This window comes from Alosa sapidissima, chromosome 20 (assembly GCF_018492685.1).
Source record: "Alosa sapidissima isolate fAloSap1 chromosome 20, fAloSap1.pri, whole genome shotgun sequence".
NCBI classification, from domain to species: Eukaryota; Metazoa; Chordata; class Actinopteri; order Clupeiformes; family Clupeidae; genus Alosa; species Alosa sapidissima.
Genome location: NC_055976.1, coordinates 21,320,637 through 21,346,315, shown reverse-complemented (window position 1 = coordinate 21,346,315; position 25,679 = coordinate 21,320,637). Strand labels below are relative to the sequence as shown.

The window sequence follows — 25,679 nt, the reverse complement described above, 5'->3', positions numbered from 1 at the left end:
ACTTTATTGATCCCCAAGGGGAAATTCAAGATATTGCACCGACAGACCTACAGTTGACTTCAGCCTGTGTCATATGTTTTTGTTGTGAGGTAGAAAGATCTAGCTTTTGCTGCTTGGAGGACTTTGCTCCGAGTCCTTCTTTGCTAGTGAATGGCGAGCTAATCATCTGTGGTGGAGGTATCGGTGTTTTTGGCCACTAGATGCGTGTGTGAGTCTGAGATGCTTCATTAAATTAGAGTTGCTTACAACGGATGTCGACAAAGTCTTCGCTCCTGGACATAATGTACACATTGCACGTTCTTGCCTTGATGAATTTGAAGTAGTGCTTTTATCTCCACCTTGAAAATGCCAACTTTTCGGATTGCTCCCGACCTCTGCTGTTTCGTCGAATCTCTATTTAAGCTGTTGCGTGTGTGTGGCACGTGTGCTGGCAAGTGTGTAAAAACACTGGCTCTGATTGGCTATCATGAAACATGACTCTGCCTTAGCCAATCATAATCGCTTACGTCGTTATTAACCCACCTCCTCACTAGCTGTGAGCCAGGGTGCGTTCGGATTAGGCCTACAGTTTATTAAATCAATGCATAGTAACGCACCGCATTAACGTCCAGTAACGTTAACGGCGTTGTAACAACTGGAAAAGTAATTAGTTAGATTATCCCGTTGAAAAAATAAAACGTTGTTATTTTGAGTGAAAAATTCTTTGAAACGGCGTTATTCCAAACACTGCTTGTCACAAAGATGTGTGGCATCACATCTTTTACTTAACATTTACTAAAACACAAAAATCTTTATTTAAAAAAAAACAACAAAAAAAAAAAAAACATAAATGTAGTTCAAAGATAACCACAGAAACAAACTTTTAAAACCATGTATCCATATTTGCACACACAGAAAAAGTGCGCAGTATAAAGCTGTAACAGTCATAAGTCAGAAAAATAGAAAACATCTGAAAGAATAGAAGGATGCCAAAGTTGGCTAAATAAGGCATTGACTGGATATATTTACAGTTGAGCTCATACGTTTACATAACCTGGCCAGCTTGTGAAACATATGACTGATTAAAGGTTTTATGCACAATAATAACGAGAACTGAAATTACACAAATAGTTGTGATCAAAAGTTGACATACCCTTGAATGTTTGGCCTGATAACACACACACAAAGTTGACAAACCCAGGTATAAGTGTGTAATAAAAAGTGTTTTGGTTGATACTAAGCCAAATCAGTATCGAGTTATGAGTCATGTGTTAATGGCATTAAAGCAACAGCAAAGAACTTTCCCTCTGTCGCATGCACGCTATTTGTTTATCCAGCAACTTTGCAAATAACGATGTCCACAGACAAGGTAGAATATGATTTATGAAAGTACGATGTATTCATCGTACTTTCATAAATCATATTCACATCAGATGCAAGTCAAATTTGTAGTTTCTTATGTCTCATTCCATCGAACTACAGATCCGCTACCCGATCTGGCAAACTTACATAGTGCGGTTATAGCCGATAGAGGGCCGCGAAGCGAATGCAGAAGTGCCGTTCACCCTGTTACAAGTTGATGAACCATTGAAACGATTTTGGAAACATTATTTTAAGGTACAAAAAACTCTTTGGTGTTGCTTTAAATTGACTCTATAAGTCAGACAGACCAACAAAGATTTCTACTCAACTGCCAGGAAAATTGGTTGGGATGCATACAGTAGGAAAACCCCACACGCTACTTCAGCTGAAATACGGGCTTCACGGCAGGAAAGTGGTGCGACTGTTTCAAAATCCCAAAATAAGAAGACACTTATTTATACCGATAAAATGGCCTCTAGGGCTCCACCTTGAAAGCATTTTCCCCCAAATACATAAAGGTTAAGTTGAGCCTCTTTTTTTACCTGAGTTGTCCTATGGCTAAAGAGAATACTGTACAGTATACACTGGAACAAAAGTAAGGCATGTAACTTGTGATATGTGCATTTAACAGAACTTCAGCATGTTTGTTATCTTTGAGTCTGAATAGACAACAAAATATTGGGTCAAAAAGAGTTTTTGTGGTTTAACTTGCCCGACATTAGGGGTAAGTTGAGCAATCTGAGAAAACAGTTTTTAACTATTACATTGATCAGATTTTAAAGTACAATTACAAATAAGATCACTACAATTAAAAATAATACTTAATACTACAATAACATTAATACTTAAAAGACTTAATACTTAGTAATTAAAATCCCCATTCTATTGATTTGATCTGTTCCTGATGGGTTAGGGTTAAAGTTAGCTGTAACTGTAGTATACTGTAGGTGTTCACCAGTATTCTCATCAAATGTCCTAACTTGGCATTTAAAGTCAATGTTAAGTCTCATGACTGAAGATGTCTAGAAGAGAACCTGATGACTACAGCAGCAGGAGAACAAACCGTGGGCACTGACATGTCCGTGAGTCTTTGCAGATTGTGTCATGATTTGTGAGGTAGGATATTACTTCAAGGACTCACAAGGGATCACATTAGCCAGCGGCAAGCGGCAGGTTTCCTATTGTTCTCTATGGATCACATTAGCCAGCGACAAGCTGCAGGTTTCCTGTTGTTCTCTATGGTTCGGCAATGGAACTGTGGCAACGCTGGCGTAACGCTAGCGTTGAACAAGCTGAGCTTTGAACTTGGTTCAACTTTCATAGCGCAACGCGCGCTTATTCAATTTTCATTTAAGGCAAACCGTTTGTGTTACCATAGGAATGAGACAGAACTTATTATGGTCTGAGCAGTGTTATGCTTGCCGCTGGCCAATGCTAGACATGCCTGTACTACATGTCCTTATGCATCTCTACTGCACTGTAAGTAGTTCTGGAAAAGAAAGTGTAAGATAAAGTGTAAAGTATAAAATATAAACTTTTCTTGAACTTTTTCTTGAATGCTTTTTTCAAAAGTTGAGTTTGTCTGAATTGTAGGTACTGGTGGCGGTGTTGGTGTCCATGTTCAGAGGAGAACTGGTGAGGAAGTCTCCCATACTTCCACCCCACCCCTGGGGCTGGTACTGAATCCCAGGGTCTGGTGGGGCACTAGGGTCAGGGTCGGCCCCTCCTCCTCCCGCTCCTCCAGCTGAGGCCTGACAGGGATGGATTGATATTGTGCCATCACGGTTACTACGGTTACACAACGGTCACTGTTGTGCTATCACCGTTTTGGATTGATATTGGGCCATCACGGTTACTACGGTTACACAACGGTTACTGTTGTGTTATCACTGTTTTGCTGCCATCACTGTTTGTCTGTCTGTTATGCAGTCAATGCTGTCCTTGTCAAGACACACAATCAAGTACGGTCATTAAGATTCACAAACATGGCATATGTAAAGGTAGTATGTTATAAGGTATAATAAGGTATAAGCAAAAAGACATTTTTCCTGCCTAGTTTCTGTAAAAATCATAAAATGGCTAAAAGTCTTCATAACATTTTATCTCAAGCAGTGCTCTTGAGCCAATGTACATGAATTAGGAATGTATATTACGTACCCCAGAAGGAGCAGCAGAAGGGTATGTATAGAGAGGCTCAGGACCGCTGCCAATAACTTCATTGTAAGACTGTAGTAGAGATGATAATGAAAACACCTTTTTTAAGTATAGAATTAAACAATTTAAAATACATTGCTTGAAATGAATTAATAAATAAATAAAAATCTACTCATAGCAGATCAGAGTAACAAAAACACAACAGCCTCGAAAGGAAGTGACAACAGCCTCAAAAGGAGGTGACAACAGCCTTCAAAGGAAGTGATTAATGGTGGGGGAGAGAAATCAACAACATATTTGACTAAAAAGGCAAGTTAAAAATTTATTTAACCCCCCCCCCCCCGAAACAGAAATGCAGACAGACTGAGATTAGAGATGAGAAAATACAATTCTGAGGTGACGAGTGAAGGTGACATTTAAGACCACGTCTACACAACATTTTTTTCTTGTCGCTTTCACACCTTTAACGATATGATATGATACAATAGAAGATGTAGAGTTTGTTGATGGCTGAACTTACAAGTGGGACATTGTTGTCCAAGGGTTGAGATGAAGGGAGAGACTGCTGCCCCGATTGCCCATCTGCACTCTCTACAGGGGCAGCAGAAGCTTCCTCTACAACTGGTGCCTGTGGAGGAACACACAGAAAAACATGGGCTCGTTTTCACCATTGCAATCTGGTATTATTCCAACAGCAGTTTACTTTGTTCATGATAGGTAGTTGTTAAGTATATTGTGGCTCTAGCATAATATAAAGCAGTCTAAACTAAATCCACAGAAAACAACATGGAACACGTTGCTCCTTGATGGGCCTTGTGAAATAGTGATAAGGAGACAAGGAGGGATAAAAGGGAAGACTGAGGGAGACAGTAAGAGGATGATATGTTATTTAATAGTGTGTGTGTAGGGCTAGCCTCTCACCGTAGGCCGAGGTTGAAGGGGGTGGCCTGGTGAATATATTACAACAGGATCCTGCAACAGAAACGGATGGATAGATGTAATCAAACCAAGGTCCACGCACAGCCTGGTTAGGAGCAGGTCAATTGCAGGAACATATTTAAATAGCAATAATAAGATCGCTCTACAGCACACTGTTGACTTTACTCTATTTTATTCAGAGCGAACAGTAACTTTAAGAACAACTGATCACTGATGGTGACTAGAATATGTTTGTTCTCACTGAAATGACAATGTCAATGTCACATGACAAAAGTTTGTAAAACAATGTGAGAGCAACATGGAATTTAAAAAAAGATGCATTTTCATCTTTTTTAACATTTTTATGAAAAATGGCAAGTCCAAAATGATTCATACCCTTTTTAAATAATCAATGGAAACATCTTTATTTGCATTCACAAATACATTTTCAAAATGGTTCTTATAAGATCTACCAAGCCTCTCCATGTCTCCACAATGATTCTAGACCACACCTTTTTAATAGAAATCCGGGTTTTCAGTCTGGAAGAATTATTTGCCATCACTCTGGCCTTGTGCGCACTTTTTTGACGGATTGAGGTCTGGACTCTGGCTCTGCCACTCTAAAATGTTGGGTAACACTTTACTTGACAGTATCAACATAAGAGTAACAAGACTGTCATGAACACATGACACATGAACCCAAACCCTAATCCTAAATTATTATGACAAAAACCGAATGTCACTTAATAACAGAATCGTTTTGTCATAAAGTTTATGACTTGTTTATGACACGTTCATGACAGTGTCATGTCACTCTTATGACAATACTGTCAAGTAAAGTGTAACCAAATGTTGATATTGTTCCCAGTTAACCATTTCTTGCCTTGTTTGAATATGTTTTGGATCATTGTGTGGTTTAATGGTCCAATGAAGCCCATTGGGGCAGGTCTCTCGGCAGACTGCCTGATCTTTTCCACCAAAAATCTCAATGTAGCCCCTTGTTTTAGTGTTACCGTTTACTTTGAAAAATTCACCAGGTCCCATTGTCTGAGTGTAACACTCATTAGTGTTACAATGTCTCAGTTGTGAATAGGGAGCAGGTGTGTTAAATTTTGTGTTATTTGTGCTCTCACACTGGAAGTTCAACATGGAATCACATGGCAAAAAAAGTCTCTGAGGATCTGAAAAAAAGTATTGTTTCTCTACATAAAGATGGCCTACAGTATATTAGCTTTCAGTGTGGCACAATCTCTTTGTAAATTACGTTTTATTAGTGGGTTTGATCCAGCAAGACCAAAGCATGGCGAAGCTACTATTGATCTTCTTAAGTTTACTTTATTTATTTATTAGTGGGTTTGATCCAGCAAGTCCATGCCCCTGATCAAACCCACTCTTGCAGTTCCTCGGAACCGCAATTCTAGTTAGTGGGCTTGATCCAGCAAGCCCACTATTGTTCTTCTTAAGTTTACTTTATTTATTTATTAGTGGGTTTGATCCAGCAAGCCCACTATTGTTCTTCTTAAGTTTTCTTATATATTATTCCTGTTCACCCACTTTTTGGACGAACTACTGCTCCTAGACCGTTTGAGCTATCGACGCAGTTCGAACTCCAAAAATTCAGGCCCGAACCGGTGTAACTTGCTTGTTACTTGTCGCTGGCCCTTGTCGTTTTCGCGGTATTCCCGCTTTTCGGCGTTTTTGGGCCCCATTGAAATGAATGGCGGAATGTTCAAGGATTCTAATTCCGATTGTGACATCACAGCTCTAATTGTTTAAGCTTGCACCTGGCAGAGTTCTAAGCCATCTGGCAATGTCTACTGGGCTGGGCTGTCTGTGTATATGAAGGTGTGTGTCCATGTAACCTTTGACCTGTATGTCCGATTTTCATGAATGAGGTACCGTTGGAATCCTCGAATGAAGCCCAGTTCAATGCCTTGCCAGCACCAAGTGTAAAGGTCATGTAAAAAAATATATTTTTGTAAAGTGAATCCATGTTCATACAGGTCATTTAAAAAAAAAAAAAAAAAAAAAAAAAAAAAAAAAAAAAAAAAAAAATATATATATATATATATATATATATATATATATATATATATATATATATATATATATATATATATATTTTCCAAATCAATTCAGCCCAGTTCAATGCCTTGCCAGCACCAAATCATGTAAAAAAAGATGGCAGAGCGCTTTCTTTTTTTAAAGTGAATCCATGTTCATACAGGTCATTTAAAAAAATAAAAAATAAATTCCCAATCCATTAAGCCCCGTTCAATGCCCAGCTAGCTCCATTCAAACTTAGTCATGTAAACAGTTGTATAGAATATAACATTGAGAAACACACATTCATTCAGATATTATGCACATCCACGCAACACTACTATTCAAGTTAAGTTACTTATCAATGCCCGGCAAGAAGTCCACAATCAATTTAATTGTCTTGCCACGATCTGTGGAGCTTACAGACAACGTTAAAGTGGAAATAAAGCAGTGAGAATTGTGACCATTTTTTGGTTGCTTTTTCATTTTTGAAGACACATGGATTTTCATTAAACCCGAGATTCAAGTAGATTCACTGGAAAATGACATGTCAATAACGACTTTCGCCACTAGGGCGCGGCCATGTTTTAAAAATGCAGGCGCTACGTCATCAGAATGGTTAGCGTTTGTTCGTGGATGTTTTATCCATTAGTGGACGTTCACTTTATTTCAATATGCCTACGCAAATTATGTTGATGTTTGTTTTTGTGTTTGTACAAGAACAAGGGCCGCTGTAATGTAGCCTGTAGGCCTATCAGTACTTAGGACAGTACTTAATTAGATTTAACTTCAGTTGCAATAATGTGTTTGGATGTTCTCGCACAATTTGTGGATTACCGCGACCTGAAAATGCAGTTGCATCGTTGATGAATGGTGAATAAACTCGGGGGAGTGAACTTCTCATGTGTGAGTAAGAGGTTTCTTTTTGTGATTGAGTAGTATTGATGATTGCATTTGTTTCGCTTAAGTAGTAGTGGAAACTATTTGCACAGACTTGCGAACCTGGTGAGAACCTGTTGTGGGTACGCTAGCCTACGTCTGACTTGTGTAGGCTACTCTGTAGTAGCCTAGGTCTGTGATTGTGACGGGCATGGTTTCTTGGGTAGACGTTGTTTATGGACTGTAGGCTAGGTGTCTGAGTTTTTATTTGTTTATGTAAGCTGACATGTTGTACCAACCATTCTTGTGATGTCATCATTTTCTGAAAACAAAGATGGTGGCGCACAGCTGAAATTAATGGTCATATTTCTGACTTTATTTGTATTTATGGTATATTTAAATATTTAATGAGTGATAGACATCTGTTTTATTTGACTGCTTCATTTCCACTTTAAATTACTATAGGTGATGTATGCTATTTAAAGCCGACCTAACGATAAGTCCCTTCATGACGGTGTGTTGCAATGCATTCTGGGTGCTGTGCTGTGATTCGACGGCTCGTCACCTGACCCACCAAACAACGATGCTTGAACTAAACGTAGTAAAAATAAATCGCTACCAAGGCTCCAAATAGCAACACACTTACACCGTAGCATAATGAGGGTATCTACATGTAAACCGAAGCATTGAGAACTGTAAGTCTACAGGCAGTTTATTAAAAAGAAAAACAGTACCGTTCACGTCTCGTTCACATATACAGACGGGCGCCATCTTGGGAAACCAGAACTCTCTAACTTATGAACGTGTCGGGTCAACGATAAGTAAGTTAGGCCAACGTAAACGTTAGCTATTTGCTGTCGTCATATGCTTTACGTGATGGCCATTCATCACACTGTTTGGATATTACTTGGCAGTCTGAATCAGAATTACCTTAGCTCTCAGTAAGTTACAGTTTATTATAGTCATGTGATTTACATAAAGTAGTAAACAACAGTAATGTTAAACGTGTCAACAAGTTAGATTCTACCCCACAAGTCACAATAGGGAACGTTCAAGTAAGCGTTAGCACATAATGCAAAATCAAACCAGCTATTAGGCTAACTGAAATAAAACCATGATATCTCTAGGTAAAGTGAAGGGTATGTGATTATGTGGGGCTATTTTAATTCCAGAAGGCCAAGGGAAATTTATCAGGATGCATAGTATCCTGGATCCATGAAATAACTGGCCTTGAAAAATCTGCCTGCCTCTATGGGAATTTAACATAGGGGTTCCTACTGTATACTTACGCACCCTGTATTTTAATGAAGAACATTGAGTAATGTATTGTAAATAATTCATTCACAAATAAAATTGGTGTCCTTAAAGGTTGGATTTTTCCTCATGGCATTTTTTTTCAATTGAGACATTAAGATCAAACCAAAAGATGATTTTTCTTTTATTCCTCTTTTTAGTCAACTTTGGGTGCCTAAACTTAAGTACACCACTGTATGTACTGAGATGATAGATGGATCAATCCTGTAGATGGCGCTCCACTTACATGCACATGGATGGGCGCGTGGTACTCTGGTGATGGTGAAGAAACAGGGGCTGTATCCCTCTTCTTGCGAGACCTCCACACACAGCAACAGGTGATCATTAAAACAATCAATATACTGATCACACAACCAGTGGCAATGGGTCCAGTCGTGCCATCTTGAAAATGCAGGTGGGAAGCAGGTGTACAGGGCAGAGAGAGGAGAGAGAAACAGATAAATATAACAGACCAAAAATAAATAAATATATATAAATGTCTGTCTTTAGACTTAATAACAATAATGGGCCATCCCATGTAAAACTGTCACATCCATAACGCCAACACAATGCCATGGTAACGTATGATGTGAATGATGATTACTTGAACTGTCGCATCCATAACGCCAACGCCAACACAATGCCATGGTAAGGTATGATGTGAATGATTACTTCAAATTTGAGCATTCACTCTTCTTGGTTGTAGAACTTACATGAAAAACAAACAACAATTGTGACTGCAAGGTCCCCTGCAAGGACTGCAATTCTACACACAGCCAGCTACAGGCAATGTGTGGCAGACAAAGCGTGATGTCACAACCAGAGGCTGTGCTTGAGTTACATATTGTTGCAAATTTCATATGATGCATCATTCCACAAAATCGTTTGTCTTCTATATCCAGTTATGCAATTGGCTAAACATAAGCTGTAGCCTCAACTCAAAGCTTTAGGCTTATGTCCTTTAGATCAGCTACAGACAATGAGTGGAAGACAGAGCGTGATGTCACTTATAGGCTACCAGAGATTGTTTTTGATTATTGCAAATTTCAGATGCATCATTCCACAAAATAATTAGTCTTCTCTAACATATAGCGTGCCCTTAACTCAAAACAGCTGTTTGGCTTATGTCATTTTGATCTGTAAAAAATGTCACATGCAGCCATGCTTAAATTCTGCTCACTGCACATTTATTATAATGTATTATAATATAATATTCAGTATTCATTATTGAATGCTTAGCGGGTTTTCTACAGGACTAGCATGTTTGAACAGGCACTGCACTAGTTATATATACAACCAACGAGCAACATAATCTTCAGATTTAACATGTACATACTTGACGCACTGCATACTTAGTTCTACAGACATACACATCTAACAAAAGGATTTGATTATTGAAAAAGCGAAAATAGTATATATATTGCAGAGATTATGTACACTATTGTGTATAGAGTTCCAGAGATGCAAAGCAGGGAAAGAGAATGCAGTGACAGGTAGCGGGCCCCAGGGGGCAGTGAGTGAGAATGTTGGGGACTGCGTGAAGAATCCTTGATGGTGTGACTGCTTTTTTGAGAAAATGTGATGTGTTCATGGAACACCACTAAATATACATCATGATTTTCACCATGCTAAAATGTACAGCAGGTGCATGATTTCACTCTTCATTCAATAAATCTGTCTAAACACTCAACTTTCCACACATCATCCTGCTGCATTCTGCATGCCTGACAGTCTGATAATGGGCAATTCCACGGAAAATGGACTTTTTGTCACATCCATAACGGCAGTAAAATGCCTTGGCATTTGTATGATGTGAATGATAATTCATTTTTTGTGCATTTTTTCTCATGTACATTCTTCAGCCACACATTACATTCTTCATCACATTTCATTGGCGTTATGAATGTTACAAAAAACATAATTTTCCATGGAATTGCCCTAATACAGAAACATACAGAAAAATAGAAAGAACAAAAAATAACACCTTACCAATCTCAGAAAGCGATATGACAGAGACGAGGCCTTCTTCCTTGTCTTTGACTTCATATCGTCCCACATCCCTTGATTTCAGGCCCATAATACGGAGTTCCAGTTCTCCACTTTGCGAGGGCTGTAGCTGCAACCGATCCTGAAACATCTGGAATGCTTTCTCGGTCTTTGTGCCATGTACAAAGAGCAGATACTCATTCTGCGATGGATCGATAAACATAACCACAGCCTCGTTTATAGGAACTGGGAACTTGCTTTCCAGGAAGGACTTCTTACTCACATCGTAATATTCCAGGTTTTCTTGGAGGGGAGAGAGAGCAAGACAAATGTAAAAACAAAAATGGAGGATGAAAAAAATCCCTCTTTAGTTTGCAATTGGCAGAACACACTGCCTCCGTCACAGTTGTGGAACAGCTGCGTTACATTGCTGCCGCGGTGCACTTTTGGTGTGTGCTCACACTGGGAGTGTGCCTGAAGCACTGCGACTACTCTGTCTTTGCTACTCTTGGTCTATAGAGGTCGTCTTTGCTACTCTCTGTCTATAGAGGTTGTCCTTGATAATGGCTAGAAATCCACAACCAACATCAGCACGCAAAACTAGGTCTACTGTTTTTCAACTAATGTTGACTTAGACAGAATGTAATAATATTCTTCATTTAAAAAAATATTCAATATTCTATCCTCTACCTAGGTTGCTGTTGCAGTGCGGTTTTGGGGCAGTGTGGCAGCTCTAAGCTGTTTAACATGGTGCCAAAATGTAAATCAACACACAAATTTTAAGAGCCGTTCCACAGATAGAAGCTATGTAGCCTGACTTAGCCAGACTCAATTCTACTCAGAATTTGAGTCTGGTACTGCAACACTGGGACATGATTATAGGGTGTGTTTCAAATGAAACAATAAAACAATTGGGAAAAAATACCTCTGCACACAATTGGATAGACCTAACCAATCAGAACGACAAACTATGTGAATCCTGCAAGGAGAACAGCCAAAACATCCTTCTTCTCAATAAATGCCTTAATTACTGTTTTCTGTTTGTTTATACACTGTCAATATCTTATACACAATCTAGCTTCTCTAGCAACAGCCTTTCTGTTGTAAACAAAATCAAGCGAAGTCTGCTCAGGTGACATGAATGACTAGGCACCGTTGCTCATCGGTCTATCATCGTATAAATGATAATTTTCTAGGGCCTTAGGATTGGCTATGCTGTTCATTGCCACTTGCGGCTATACTTATCGTCATTATTACAGTGCGTGAAAATGCACTGTACTGTTCTTCCTAGACTTCTTATTACAGTGCATGAAAATGCACTGTACTGTTCTTCCAAGGCTTTTTACAGTGCATGAAAATTGACTGTACTGTTCTTCCTATGCTTCTTATTACAGTGCATGAAAATGCACTGTACTGTTCTTCCTAGGCTTCTTCTTATTCTTCTTCTTCTAGTCAAGTCAAGTCAAGTCAGTTTTATTTGTATAGCGCATTTAACGTGCACAGAGTGCAACCCAAAGTAACGCATTTAATGCAGCTTCAACCGTATGACGTAGAAACTTCATTCAAACTATGTTACGTAGGTCTTACTTAGGACAAGAGTGCTATGTATTTTTCAAGAGTGCTTTGTAACTTTTATACTTTTTAAACTATTAATTAAAAACTGTTCAAAATTTCCCCATAGACTTAACATGGGCTGATGACATCACAATAGAGCCGTTAAGCAATTAGAATCCTATGCCAGGTGTTCCGGCCACCTGGATCAACTGCCAGTCTCAGGCTTTAAAGTGCGTATGTCAGGTTAAAAAACATTTCTGACAAATGAAGGGACATGAAGCAAGATAATAGTGAGTAGTGATTTTTCTTGAAAACAAACAATATTTACTGTTATTTTTATAACTGAATTTATGAACATTCCAGGAAACATTCCAGACACAATGATGACCTCATAAGAGGGAGTCCAGCAAAGTTGGTCAATTAAAACACATGGGATAAGGGATCATACAGTAGGTTTTTTTTACACTGATGAGGCCAAAAACATGACTTCATTCCAGTATGTCATGCTAGAGTCTACTACCTGCCTGACATAAAAATATCCTGATAATTGTTTTCTTTACTGGCAACCATTATTGATCTTAAAATGTGATGAAGAGGATATGGGTAAGTAGCAATGCTTGAAAATGCCAGTTGTGTCATTTGCCATCACATATAGGCCATTATATAGCCTAAACCAAAGTCCTTTTAGGCAAGTCCCTCCACTCGGCGGCCATATGGCAACACTTTTTGGGCACTCATCAGGCACCCATCTCGGCAAAAATGTGCGTGCGCAAGGCTTCACGACACCAATCTACTGCAATCTTGCTCCAGCGGCGAGATCACAACACATGATTGGCACAATGTCTTCACAACACACCACATGATTGGCTCAATGTATTCACATGTCAACGTTTTGCCACGGAAGGGGTGTGATATGCGTAACTAAGCCCATGCATTTCTATTGAGGATTTGTTGAGTGCTGTGTCTCATTAGAAAGATTCTGCCTAAACTAAGTAGAATCAGCAACTCATTAGTCTGTGTTCAGCCAACCATGGGCATATATGCTTTTCTTTAGAGACCTGACTATAAAACCATCAGTGTATATGTGCTACAGGGCTCAAATTACGTGGGAGCCAGAGGGAGCCGAGTTCCCATAGAGTGAGGACTGGCTCCCATGAAAGCAACAAAGTCAAAAACCTGAGGGGGTCTCTCGTATCTGAAGGTGTCTGGCATTGTAATTTAATCTTAAACAACCGCTCATTATCCATCCCTGTGCGATCTCTTACCATTAAAGATGTTAAATTAAAATATAGGCTACTACGGGACGTAGACCTACACTACGCTCTTGAACGCAGCATGACACTTCACCACCACACCACTAGACTATATGAGCAAACCGTATCGATTTGACAGCACTCGCAAATCTATGCATACAAATCTGAAGAAGTCACCCTGCTTTGATGTGAGTGTTTTGTCTATTTGCATAGGCGTTCATTGGGCTAGCCTACATGGTTTGATACGTGCTGAAAAGTCTTGTTTGCTGTTGAACTTGCGCTTTACCTATTCTATGTTGATTGACAAAGCCATAAATTATGGCCCATAATGCAGCCTACAATGATTGTGTTGTCTGATGATCTAGCTATCCTCTGACATTCAGAGCTCCGGAAAGTTCCCAGCTATTTTGAAACACCTGTTAGCAATCTCTGATGTCGGAATATTCAATGGCTACCCGACAATATCTCAGTGCAAACTCCAAAATTGTTCGTCAATTTTCCACGGTTCAACACATTAGCCTAAATACTAGAACATAGTTTGGCTGGTAAAGCCTAGGCCTACCGTGCGCATATACTGTACTGCGCAAAAGTGCCACTTGCGCCTAGGCTATTTCATTGTATCGCCTTGTTAGGCTATGCGCGGGGTGTGCCAACTTTTTATGAGATAGAGAGACCAACCTTAAAGACAAAGATAATTCGAGCCCTGATGTACTCAACTAATGATTCAACTAATGATTAGTTTAATTGACAGGCTGGTAAGGAAAGCTGGCTCTGTAGTGGGAGCTGAACTGGAGTGCATCACTTCACTATCTGACAAAAGGACCCTGAACAAACTGATCAACATCTTGGACAATGAGTGTCACCCACTCCACAGCACTATTGTTAAGCAGAAGAGCCTGATCAGCTGGAGACTTCGCTCACTGCCTTGCACAACTGACAGACTGAGAAAGTCATTTGTCCCCAGGGCCATTGAACTGTTCAATGCCTCACTTAAGGGAAGAGGAGAGATAGACTTCTCTGCATAGTCTGTCTGCCTCTTCACCCCCTCCATGTTTGGATACTGTCTGTCCACTAGCCACTTTTACCACTGTCTTTATGCCTCACTGTTTGCGTGCTATGTTAGCACATTAGCACATATGCATAACCCCCCCCCTCCATGCCACAGCCGAACTGTGGCCACACTTATACATTTTCTTTAAATAGTTAAATATATAGATATATAGACTTTACTTTATTTCTGCATTGTTGCACTGTTGGACTCATTTGCACTATCACCATGACCACTATCACCATTGCACTACCACCATGACACTCATTCACACAGAGCACCTTAGAGGACCTTACCATACCTTACTATGCACAGAGAATCACAGGCTCAGTCCCTGCCTCAGTCATTGCAAGCGCCTCTGATTGATTAATCACCACTATGTGGATACTGTTTTTAGAACTGATTTAGATTAAGTGTTAGTATAATTTGTATTTTAGTATATTCTTTATCTTTTACTGTTCTTATTGCTTAGTTGTGTTTTTATATTATATACTTTAATTACTCTTTCTGCTGTTAAAGAATGTGTTTGTGTTGTCTGTATGCTGCTGAGACCTTGAATTTCCCCTGGGGATCAATTAAGTATCTATCTATCTAATGTTAGCTATAGACAGACTATTAATTTGCTTACTGATTCTACTTAACTTGTTGTATATGAAAGCCTATGTGATGGCAAATGACACAACTGCCATTTTGAAGCAATGATACTAATAGTGACCCGATCCTACTCACACCCCTAATCAATCTCTCACTGATGATTTGATGGCCATGATTTACCTAAATTTTGTCCCTTTGTCCCTGCCAGTCAGGCCCATGCTTATGAACCACTGGTATGTCATAGAGAACATTTTTGGCCTTATCAGTGTAAAAGAAAATGCAGTTAAAACCCATTCTCCCCTATGCTCAACTTTGCTGGACTCCCTCTTATGAGGTCATCACTGTGTCTGGAATGTTCATAAATTCAGTTATAAAAATAACTGTAAATATTGTTCTACTATATTTAAAGTTGTTTTTTCAAGAAAAATCACTACTCACTACTATCTTGCTTCATGTCCCTTCATTTGTCAAAAATGTTTTTTAACCTGACATACGCACTTCAAGAATACAAACTGGCTCTATTAAGACTACACATCCTGTTCAACTGCTTCCTCTCCCAAAAACTGTTTCAAAATAAAAGTCCTGACTACAATATTTCACTGTTAAACAATTTAACCCTTTAAACTACTGAACTTTTTAACTGTTCAGCCACTGTAGCTCAGCCACTGTAGCTATTTAACATGGTTAGCATAGTTAACATGTTAGCATTTTAAAAAAAAATTCTAAAAATGATTAGCTAGGTTAACTAAGTCACATGGTTAACATAGTTAGCATGCTAGTTAGCATAGTTAGCATAGCTACTAAAAATGATTAGCTAGGTTAGCTAAGTCACATGTTAACATAGTTAGCATTGCTAACATGCTAGTTAGCATAGCTACTAAAATGATTAGCTAGGTTAGCTAAGTCACATGGTTGGCAAAGTTAGCATTGCTAACATGCTACTTAACTTAGTTAACTTAGCTAATGTTTTCATTTTTAGTAGTTATGCTAATTAGCATGCTAACTATGCTAATCATTTTTAGTAGCTATGCTAACTAAGTTAAGTAACTTGGTTAGCGTTATTATCTTTGTTAACATAGTTAACATAACTGCTAGCAAACATTAGAGCCATTCCAACTGTCAGTTATCGTCAACTATCTACCTAAATAATTTAACCATTTAAATTATCCACCTATTTAACTGTTCAGTCATTCCAACTATATTAAACCTTATCTACCAAGCAAATAATTTAACCATATAAACTACCCACCTATTTAACTGTTCAGTCATTCCAACTATATTAAACCTCATCTACCTAGCAACCAATATAGTTTGTTTTTACTCTGCATATTTTACATCATATTTTTTGCATTTTCATGCACTGTATTTCCTTCAGGAAATGCTTTTCTAGTTCTTATGCTTATTCTTATTCTTCCGCTAACGCATTTAATGCAGCTTCAACCACTTAACGTAGAAACTTCATTCAAACTGCGTTGCGTAGTTCTTACTTAGGACATGGGTGCTATGAATTTTTCAGCTTTGTAACTTTTATACTTTTTAAACTATTAATTAAAAACTACTCAAAATTTCCCCATAGACTTAACATTGGGCTGACTTAACATCACAATAGAGCCGTTAAGCAATTAGAATCCAAGGCCAGGTGTTCCGGCCACCTGCATCAACTGTCAGGGGCCGTTTATACGAGAACGATTGCGAAGGAAGACGACAAAATATTTTATCATAAGTGCCTTTCGTTTACATGGCGACCCCGCCATCGGGGCTTGAAGACGCAAAAATCTGAAGACTCCTTTTAGAGTTTAGAGTTTTGAAGACGACCCGGGTTGCGTCTCCGTCTAAACGGCTAAACCAAAAGATCCTTGATTACCTCTCTGGCTAAACTGTCAAATTAGAATGTCTGCGCGTGACGTACCGGGGTTCTATCACACCACCACCCAGCGGTCTGGAATGCATATCCAATCGAATATCACATACTCTTGCATCTTCATATAAACAAAGATTTCCCCCTGAGAATGCTCGTCTAAACGCGAATAAAAAAATGAAGACGAGACGCCACTTCTGCGTCTTCTCTTTTCAGCGTCACCGTATAAACGTAGCCTCAGTTTCTCAGGCTTTAAGCATACAGTCTCATTCTCTTAATAATCTTCTGTCCACAACATAATTTAACCATTTAAATTATCCACCTATTTAACTGTTCAGTCATTCAAACTATATTAAACCTCATTTACCTAGCAAATCATTTAACCATTTAAACTATCCACCTATTTAACTGTTCAGTCATTCCAACTATAATAAACCTTATCTAGGCCCACCTCGCAAATAATTTAACCTTTTAAACTATCCACCTATTTAACTGTTCAGTCATTCCAACTATATTAAACCTCATCTATCTAGCAAATAGTTTAACCATTTAAACGATCCACCTATTTAACTGTTCAGGCATTCCAACTACATTAAACCTCATCTACCTCGCACATAATTTAACCATTTAAACCAGTGTTTTTCAACCTTTTCACTTTTGACACTTAAAATGTCCCACGGCACACTAACATCCTGTGTGAAGAAAAAATAAACATACCATAGCCTAAAATTTCAAATAATACACAGATACGGCCTTATTATGGCTTCTATGCAAGACCTGCTCAATAAAACAAGCGCCCTCTGTTTCATTTGTAGGTGACTATATCTATAATTTAATTGTTGTTATGAACTGGATATGTGATGATTCTGTGAATACTGGATATAGGGGCCCCGTTGTACAATGCCTGCATACCACAAATAGTGCAATCATACAATCAATGAGAGCATGTGGTTATAAATTCTTTGATGCAACAATTGCTTTTTTGGACCAGTGAGTGACATTTGGGTAATTTTCTGCGGCACACCTGATGATCTCTCACGGCACACTAGTGTGCCCCGGCACAGTGGTTGAAAAACACTGATTTAAACTATCCACCTATTTAACTGTTCAGTCATTCCAACTATTAAACCTCATCTACCTAGCAACCAATATAGCAACCATGTCAAATACCCTAGTAACAGCCTAGCAACCACTTTCACAGTTACAACCTAGCAACCAATGAGTTTAACCTAGCAACCAGCATAGCAACCACCACAACTAACCTAGCAACAGCCTAGAAACCACCTCAAGTACCCTAGCAACCATGTCAAATACCCTAGAAACAGCCTAGCAACCACTTATACAGTTACAACCTAGCAACCAACATAGCAACCAATGAGTTTAACGTAGCAACCAGCATAGCAACCACCACAACTAACCTACTGTAGCAACAGCCTAGCAACCACCTCAAGTACCCTAGCAACAGCATAGCAAAGGTTAAAGGTCAAGTCAATGAACACTCTGAGTGCAATGTCTCAAGAATTCCTTGACATACATGCCTGATGAGTATTTGTATGGATTCAAAGATGAAGTTAATTGATGTTGGAGGTCAAAGGTCAAATATCAAGGTCAAAAACACCTTGAGTGTTATATCTTAAGAACGCCTTGACACACAAGGTCTTTTGGTACGAGGGCTTGTATGAACTCAATGATTAAGTGATTTAATGTTTTTTTTCCAGGAATTTCCCCACCAACTTTAGCAGATTTCCATCCACTATTGTAATTCCTCTGGCATTACATTCTAGTTATTATAACCTTTTCTTTTTACCTTTTCAAGAATGTCATAATGGCCTAAAGCCAGCTGCGCTCGTTAAGCTCCCAGAGTAGTTCCCGGGCTAATTAGAACACTGGCACAGGTGTCACCTGTGAATCCAACTGTCAGCTTCTAATGCATACAATGTGGCGCTCCCTAAAACTACACATCCTGTTTAAGTGTTACCCGTGTGTCAAAATAAAAGTCACAGCCATCTCATGCTTTGCGCATTATATCTCCAGAATGGCTTGACACATATGCTTCAAATTTGGTTCAAGTGTTTGTATGGACTCAAAGATGAAGTGAGTTGATGTTAGAGGTCAAAGGTCAAGTCCATGAATATTCTGAGCGCGATATCTCAAGAATGCCTTGACATACATGCCTTAAATTTGGTATGAGTGTTTCTATGGACTCAAAGATGAAGTGAATTGATGTTGGAGGTCAAAGGTCAAATGTCAAGGTCAAAAACACCTCGAGTGTTATATCTCAAGAACGCTTTGACACACACAAGGTTTTTTGGTACGAGGGTTTGTATGAACTCAAAGATTAAGTGATTCAACGTTTTTTTCCACCGAATCTCCCCACCAACATTAAGCCAGCAGCTTTCCATCGACTATAGTAATTCCTCTGGCATTACATTTCTAGTTATTATTATTATTATTATTATTATTATTATTATTATTATTATTACCTCGAACATAAAGAGAAGTGCTGGAGATCTCGACCCCGTTCTCCTTTAGGAAAGCATAGCGGCCCGCATCGGCGTACTTGATATTGAAGGCATTCCAGCTGGCTCCCTGACTGTTATCTGTGTTGTTCCGACTCCACAGGATCTTGCGGTCAGTCGACCCCTCTCTGGTGAACTCCAATACGGACGCCGCCTGTGGCACCTCCAGACTGAACTTATTTCCATAATATACTTCCGTCGCACTGCCGCAATCTGTGAGAGAGCAAAACATGTCTCAGGAAAAAGATGGACAATATGCAGCCCAAACCACCCAACTCCGAGATGATGAGTGGAGGCGGAGGCAAGCATCAAGAAATCAAGAATGGTAACTGATAGCAAAAAGTGAATGGAAAGTAATGACTATTAACATTATCTCACCTTTGAGAAATAATCTGGTCGTTCCCAACCTCAACAGAAATGTAGCAGCAGTTCTGGCATGTGTCCAGATATAATTCCCCTCATGTTGTCTAGTGACCTCAGGAATAAACACGTCTCTGTTTCGGAACTCATAAGAAGGGAGCAAGATCTGGAGGGGGGGGGGGGGGTATTTTGCAGTTACATTGTACAATTTATTTTATTTATTGTGGTTGTCTTTCAAAGAACTAGCTCACATTTGGCATTATGAAAGGGGACTGTTTGGTCCATGCATTTCACACCTGGCCTAAGACTTAAAATTTTTACCATCTTTCAAAATAGACCCTGGCTTGATCCTGATAGCCTGGGGCCGTATTCACAAAGCATTTTATCTTACCACTAGGAGTACTCCTAAATCGCACTAAAATATTTTAGCTAGGAGTTTTGTCTAAAAAGTTATTCACAAAGCCTTTCAGACCTACTCTTAGTAAGGAAAAATGCCAACTCCTAAACTAAGAGTGAGTCTTCGTTGCTATGGTTGACGTCATTACTCATGCACAAGCTTGACTGAAGTAACCACCTTGATTGGCTGATGATTATAATGCGGGAATTATGCCAAAAACCTCCCCTACGACGATGAGTGACAGGTGACAGGTCTTTGCTGGTGAGAATGCGTGCGCTACACAAGTACCGCGAAGGATAGAAGATGATGAATAAATAGCCTAAATGAATAAAGAGTAAGACTAAGCAAATAGCCTAGTAGCATAATAAAATACACTACGGATTGATGCAGTGTCTTTGCAACATGTTTTAAATTAATCTGCATGCAGACATGTAGGCCTATACATTCGCAAAGAGGAGAAACAATTTAATTTGATTAAGGCTACAATGAGACGTTACATCTATGCAACATGCAATTATAGTTTTGGTTGTTGGCGGCGTTATTGCATCCCTTAATTACTGTAGGCTACAATGCACAATTATTCCCTCTCAATTGAGTGCTCCTGCAACTGCGTTCATTTCAAAACATCGCAACGTGAAATGCCACTAAAAGCGGCTTAGGATTGTTTGTGAATAGGTCTTAGTGAGTTAGGAGTCCTCTTGACTTCTTATAAGCCGTCCTAGACTTAGGTGCTACTTTTAGGTCTAAAATGCTTCGTGAATTACTTTTAGTGAAAATAATTAGGAGTCCTAAAGTTAGGAGTGACACGCCCATTATTTTTAGGAGTTGCTCTTCTTAAAATTCTTTGTGAATACGGCCCCTGATCTATTCTAATAATCTATTAATTGACCATAATGCACTACTCTGGCCATGCTTAGCTCAAAGGCTTTTCATGCCAATGCCCTATTCACCCTTTAGGGAAAAGGTTTAAATGAATCACAGCCAGAACTTTACGATTCACCAACAGTATATATCCCCAGACAGTAAGAGCCCTCAAAACCCATCATCCCTGAGTATCTGATCTGCACAGTACCTCTTCCTCCTCAGAGTCGGTTTTAAGGCACTGACACTACTGCTTTGTTTTATTTATCTTTATTTTATTTGTGTAAGTAATTTATTGAACTATAGGACTCCAGACTCTGTATGTTTGTAAAACATTCCTGTATTTTATCCATTTGCATTTTGTTCTGTCCTCTGTGTAGATGTCTTGTGCTGTGTATGCTGTTCTGTCTTACTGTTCTGTCTGTCCTGTATGAGCCTAAGCACTAAACCAAATTCCAGGCGATGTTCCATCACACTGGCAATAAAGCATTGACTTGACTTGAAAGGCTTAGGCAAATATCTTACATGAGTCCGGTTTGCCACCTGCATCGCAGAGTCCGACCCACTCGGTTCAAAAAACAAATCATCATAATATTTGGATTTTGAGAAGGTGACAGACTGACCAGGGCATACATACTGATGTCTCACATAAAATTCTTCCTCTAGTAGAGAGGGAGGGAGGGAGAGAGAGAGAGAGAGAGAGATTGTTATTATTTTTAATAGTTGTCTTACTTTATTTCAAAGTCTCACTTAATTTCCCAATTGTGTTAGGCATGTTTGTCCTATGTATACTTGTTATTGAGCTTTGGCAATAATGTTACTGAAACATTCATGCCAATAAAACTTTCTTGAACTTAATTGAATTGGAGTGAGTGAGTGAATCAATGCTGTTACAAGTTCATGTAATGGCAAGATCATCACGCCCAGGTTATCTTGGGCTCCAGAGGCACCTATTAATTGAATTAAAAGTGTAACATTCTCTTGTGGTATTCCTGATGTATATCCTTTACCCCTGAGCTGTGCTCACCAATAGCCTACCCGTATCAGTATACAAATCTGCATCAGTGTGTTTGTATGCTTGAGCATAGTGTGACATGTCAATACACAGCAGCAAAAGCGAAGAAGACAGTGTGGAGTCTGCCTCATCCGTGAACGCTGCAAAAAAATCCCGCATTCAAACCCGTGTTGTGTGCCTTCTGGTTTCTCCACCTACTGGTTTCCTTGCGCGCACTCGCGTTGCTCACCACAGCTGCAGGAGTTGTCAAACATCCACAAACAAGTTGTTGTAGACGGATTTGAAGTCGCATTTCAGATCTACGCCATGAGCACTACACGACAGCCACTCGGACGAAAGTGTAAAATAAATATATTTTTCACACAAACAAATGTAGGCTACTTATAAGCTACCTATCAAACTCTATCTCGCTGAGCTACTCCCACGTCCAGATGTTCCAATCAGTTATTAATTAATCACGTGAGCAACACCATGGCAACGTGGCTGTGTCTGAAACCGCATACTTCGCTCAGTACACTACTAATGTGCACTGAGCGCTTACATCTGTAGTGCCCACTTTTCGATGGTTAGTATTGCCCCAATATCTGCACTATATCCTTAAACTAAGTATTTGAAGTGTGCAAGTGGTTTGAGACACAACCATTTTGTGTTACATTAGGTGACAAATGGTTACTTTACCCTTATCTCATAACTCTGCCCTAGCAACTACTAGGCCTATGGCTTTCAAAAGTTTAATGCTCCCAGACACAGGCATTTGAAAATTAAGAATGTCTCTTGACTTGAAAATATATTATATAATATTATATAATATATAATATTTTTGTAAACTCAATTAATTCGATCCTTGAAGACATCTCGGGCTAAAATGTAAACAATGCCTTCTGTTACCATTGCATTTCTCAGAATTGACTACAGTAAAATAACGTCAGCACCAAAGACATCTTTCATTTTAGTTGATCAATATTAAGGAATGCAACCCCCAATACATAACAATCAACCACAAAAGATACAATAGTAGCCTACTAACGCTGCGCACTGATGACAGCCCAAGGTAACAGCTGTTTTAGATCTAGGGCAACCACTTGTTGGTTAAAAAAATAAATAACTGGTTATGCTTGGTCCTTAATCGCATTGCGATTAACGCGTTAATGTTGACAGCCCTAAAAATAACCTAACGAGAAGAAATATGCGATAAAGTCGTAGCTAGACGTTACTAGCTTCCGTAGCTGGTAAATCGTGCTTGAAGAAATTACACACTGTAGCTTTGAATATTTCATGGCGCTATATGCGCTGGCATTTCACTGTTTGCTCACATCCAAATAAGCCCCGCAGTGTGGTGGCATGCTGCCATCTAGTGGCCTGAAATATATAATGTAGCCCATTATATTTATTAGAAAAGAAGCGGCTCAAATAATCATGTACTTACTAATTATTCTTCTAATCCATTTGATATATTGTGTTTTTCTTTTTAAACTTCGTTCCTTTATAAATTGTAGTGTATCATTAAGGTACGTTTTTGAATGCAATTTTTCTAACATTCAACATTAGTTTACCATAAAGCTTGGTGACCATACACCCATGAGAAATTGGCAGTTTTAGGGGCTGACATTTTTCATAAGATTGCTTGAGCCAATTTCTGTTATTCTTGCTGAATATATCTTGCACCAAAATGTAGTTTATTATCAAAGTGAAATGGTTGGTGGTCAGCAGCGTTAACTTGAGCACATTTTCTAAGTATTGTTTTGATGTGTTGAATATTCTCCGCTGCTCCGGACCGTATTACAACCTCGATCGTGCATTAATTTCTGTTAACAGACCACCATGTCGTATCCCTTACATATTTCTCCGGATAGCGTGACGGTTCTTACATAGCTTATATTTTGTCGGATGCCGCGACACCGGTTGTCTGTGTTCCCCACGTTTTCTTAGTCGTTTGTGGACATCTAGACTACCCAATTCCCTTTAAGGAAGTGACTTACCGACACTGTATCCTTTCACAGACGTGGTGACATGCCCTAGAAAACATAAAAATAATAATGAACACAAAAAACTGTTAGGCAGCAACAAATAAAAAAACAAACCTAGTAATTCTTTCACATAAACATATGGGTATTTGTGGGCGTTTAGGAGATTTTGGGAGGTAACCAGGAGCTGGCTCAAGGGATATAAAAGTATTTTCTCTGTTTAGTTGTAAAATGAAGACACAGTTTTTATAGCCATACATGCGTGTTCACTTCTGGGTCCTTGGCTATCTATTTGGTAACGATAACAGGCTATTTGACGTCTTTAGAACACTAAACATATCGGTGGTGTCAAATGTTGAGTTACTCCAGTCTAGATTTTTTTACGTTAATCACGCCTATGATGTATTGCTATTGTCTATCCAAAGTAAAATGTCTGTTTAGTTAACTGATGGTTAAATAACCAAAAATCCGATTGTTTGCACGCACCTCCATCAGACACACTAGTCCAGTCATCTTAAGCCAAAATAAGGTTCAACGTTGAACAAATTTCAACAGAAGAAAACTTAACTGATTTTGTATCCTCAATATTTCCTGAGTAAGGGGAAAAAAGCCCCGAAGAATCCCAATAGGAGAACGTTTAGAAAAAGACTTAAATAGACCCTATTCATGTGCCTATACAGTATTTTTCTCATGCAAATAGGGGGAAAAAAATAACCTTCACATATAACCATTAAAATTACTGAGTTGATTACTAACATCAATACAAACAAAAAATGTATTATACGTTTTTTGAAACTGTTTCATGGGCAAACAGGGCATAATGTAATTATGTAGCCTAGAGCTAATTTGCATAAATACCACAACGAACTAGTCCAGGCAAAGTAAGGTCTGACCCAAAACTAATAGTATAAGTATATAAACTCTTTTTATCACACAGACAGCTAGCGATTGGTTAGGTGATTTTGCAGTAAGTGACATAAAATGTTTTAGCTTACAAAAAACGCGCAAGCTTGGCATCGCTTAGAGCACCTTTTAAGAGACTAAAAGTAGTCTAGGCCTACTCACCTACAAATAGCAGAGAAAGAATAATAAACAAATCCATTATCCGTCAGCGATCCTTCATCTACATTCTAAGCGGATAATCCTAAAGTAAGCCTACACCACGTCGATCAGTAGAAATCCTCGGGGGCAATATTTAAAATGGATGGAAATAAGATAAATCGCACGCTCGTTTCTATAATTGGTTTGACTGAAATCAGAAGGAAGGAACATCGTCTTCTTCTATTCCCTCTTACAGCAGTTTACAGGCAAAGTGTATTACCGCCATCTACTGGACTGAGATGCAATCAAATAGATTAGGCCGGGAGCCAGGTCCACTCCTCAGGATGTTTTTGCTACCTTTTTTCCCACTATTATAGACCTCTGAAGTTCGCCTACAAAAAAGCAGCCATCTCTGACATCCGGTATCTGGCGATTTTTCCTATGGGAAAATAACATGGGGATTTTGAATTATCGCATCTTTTAAACTCTCGCAGGGATGAAAAAGTCTAAAATGCAGACGTTTTCCTGAACACACCTTTGTCCTCTACCTTCAAGTGGATACTGTGATCTCCGTTACGTGAAGGCGGCACACTTAGATTTT

The 25,679-nt window shown here is 39.0% G+C and overlaps 1 protein-coding gene across 1 annotated transcript; it reads right to left on the bottom strand.

The window, feature by feature from the left end:
* Nucleotides 1-1,519: 1,519 nt before the first annotated feature.
* Nucleotides 1,520-25,340, bottom strand: LOC121694971. Its single transcript, XM_042075422.1, has 12 exons — nt 25,103-25,340; nt 24,053-24,088; nt 21,584-21,720; nt 19,819-19,966; nt 19,405-19,653; nt 10,618-10,917; nt 8,876-9,030; nt 4,417-4,467; nt 4,016-4,123; nt 3,499-3,567; nt 2,106-3,092; nt 1,520-2,000 (listed from the first exon to the last, which is right to left on the bottom strand). The coding sequence occupies exons 1-11, from the start codon at nt 25,137-25,139 to the stop codon at nt 2,907-2,909; spliced, it is 1,476 nt and encodes a 491-aa protein (XP_041931356.1). The 5' UTR covers nt 25,140-25,340; the 3' UTR covers nt 1,520-2,000; nt 2,106-2,906.
* Between the last annotated feature and the right edge of the window lie 339 nt (nt 25,341-25,679).

What these genes read in the sequence shown, in the direction of transcription:
- LOC121694971 (XM_042075422.1), bottom strand. Translation starts at nt 25,139, where the DNA reads ATGGATTTGTTTATTATTCTTTCTCTGCTATTTGTAG. An exon ending in GACCAGATTATTTCTCAAAG is followed by an intron (nt 19,654 to 19,818) that starts GTGAGATAATGT and finishes GCTCTCTCACAG; the next exon opens with ATTGCGGCAGTGCGACGGAA. An exon ending in CATATCGCTTTCTGAGATTG is followed by an intron (nt 9,031 to 10,617) that starts GTAAGGTGTTAT and finishes TGCATTTTCAAG; the next exon opens with ATGGCACGACTGGACCCATT.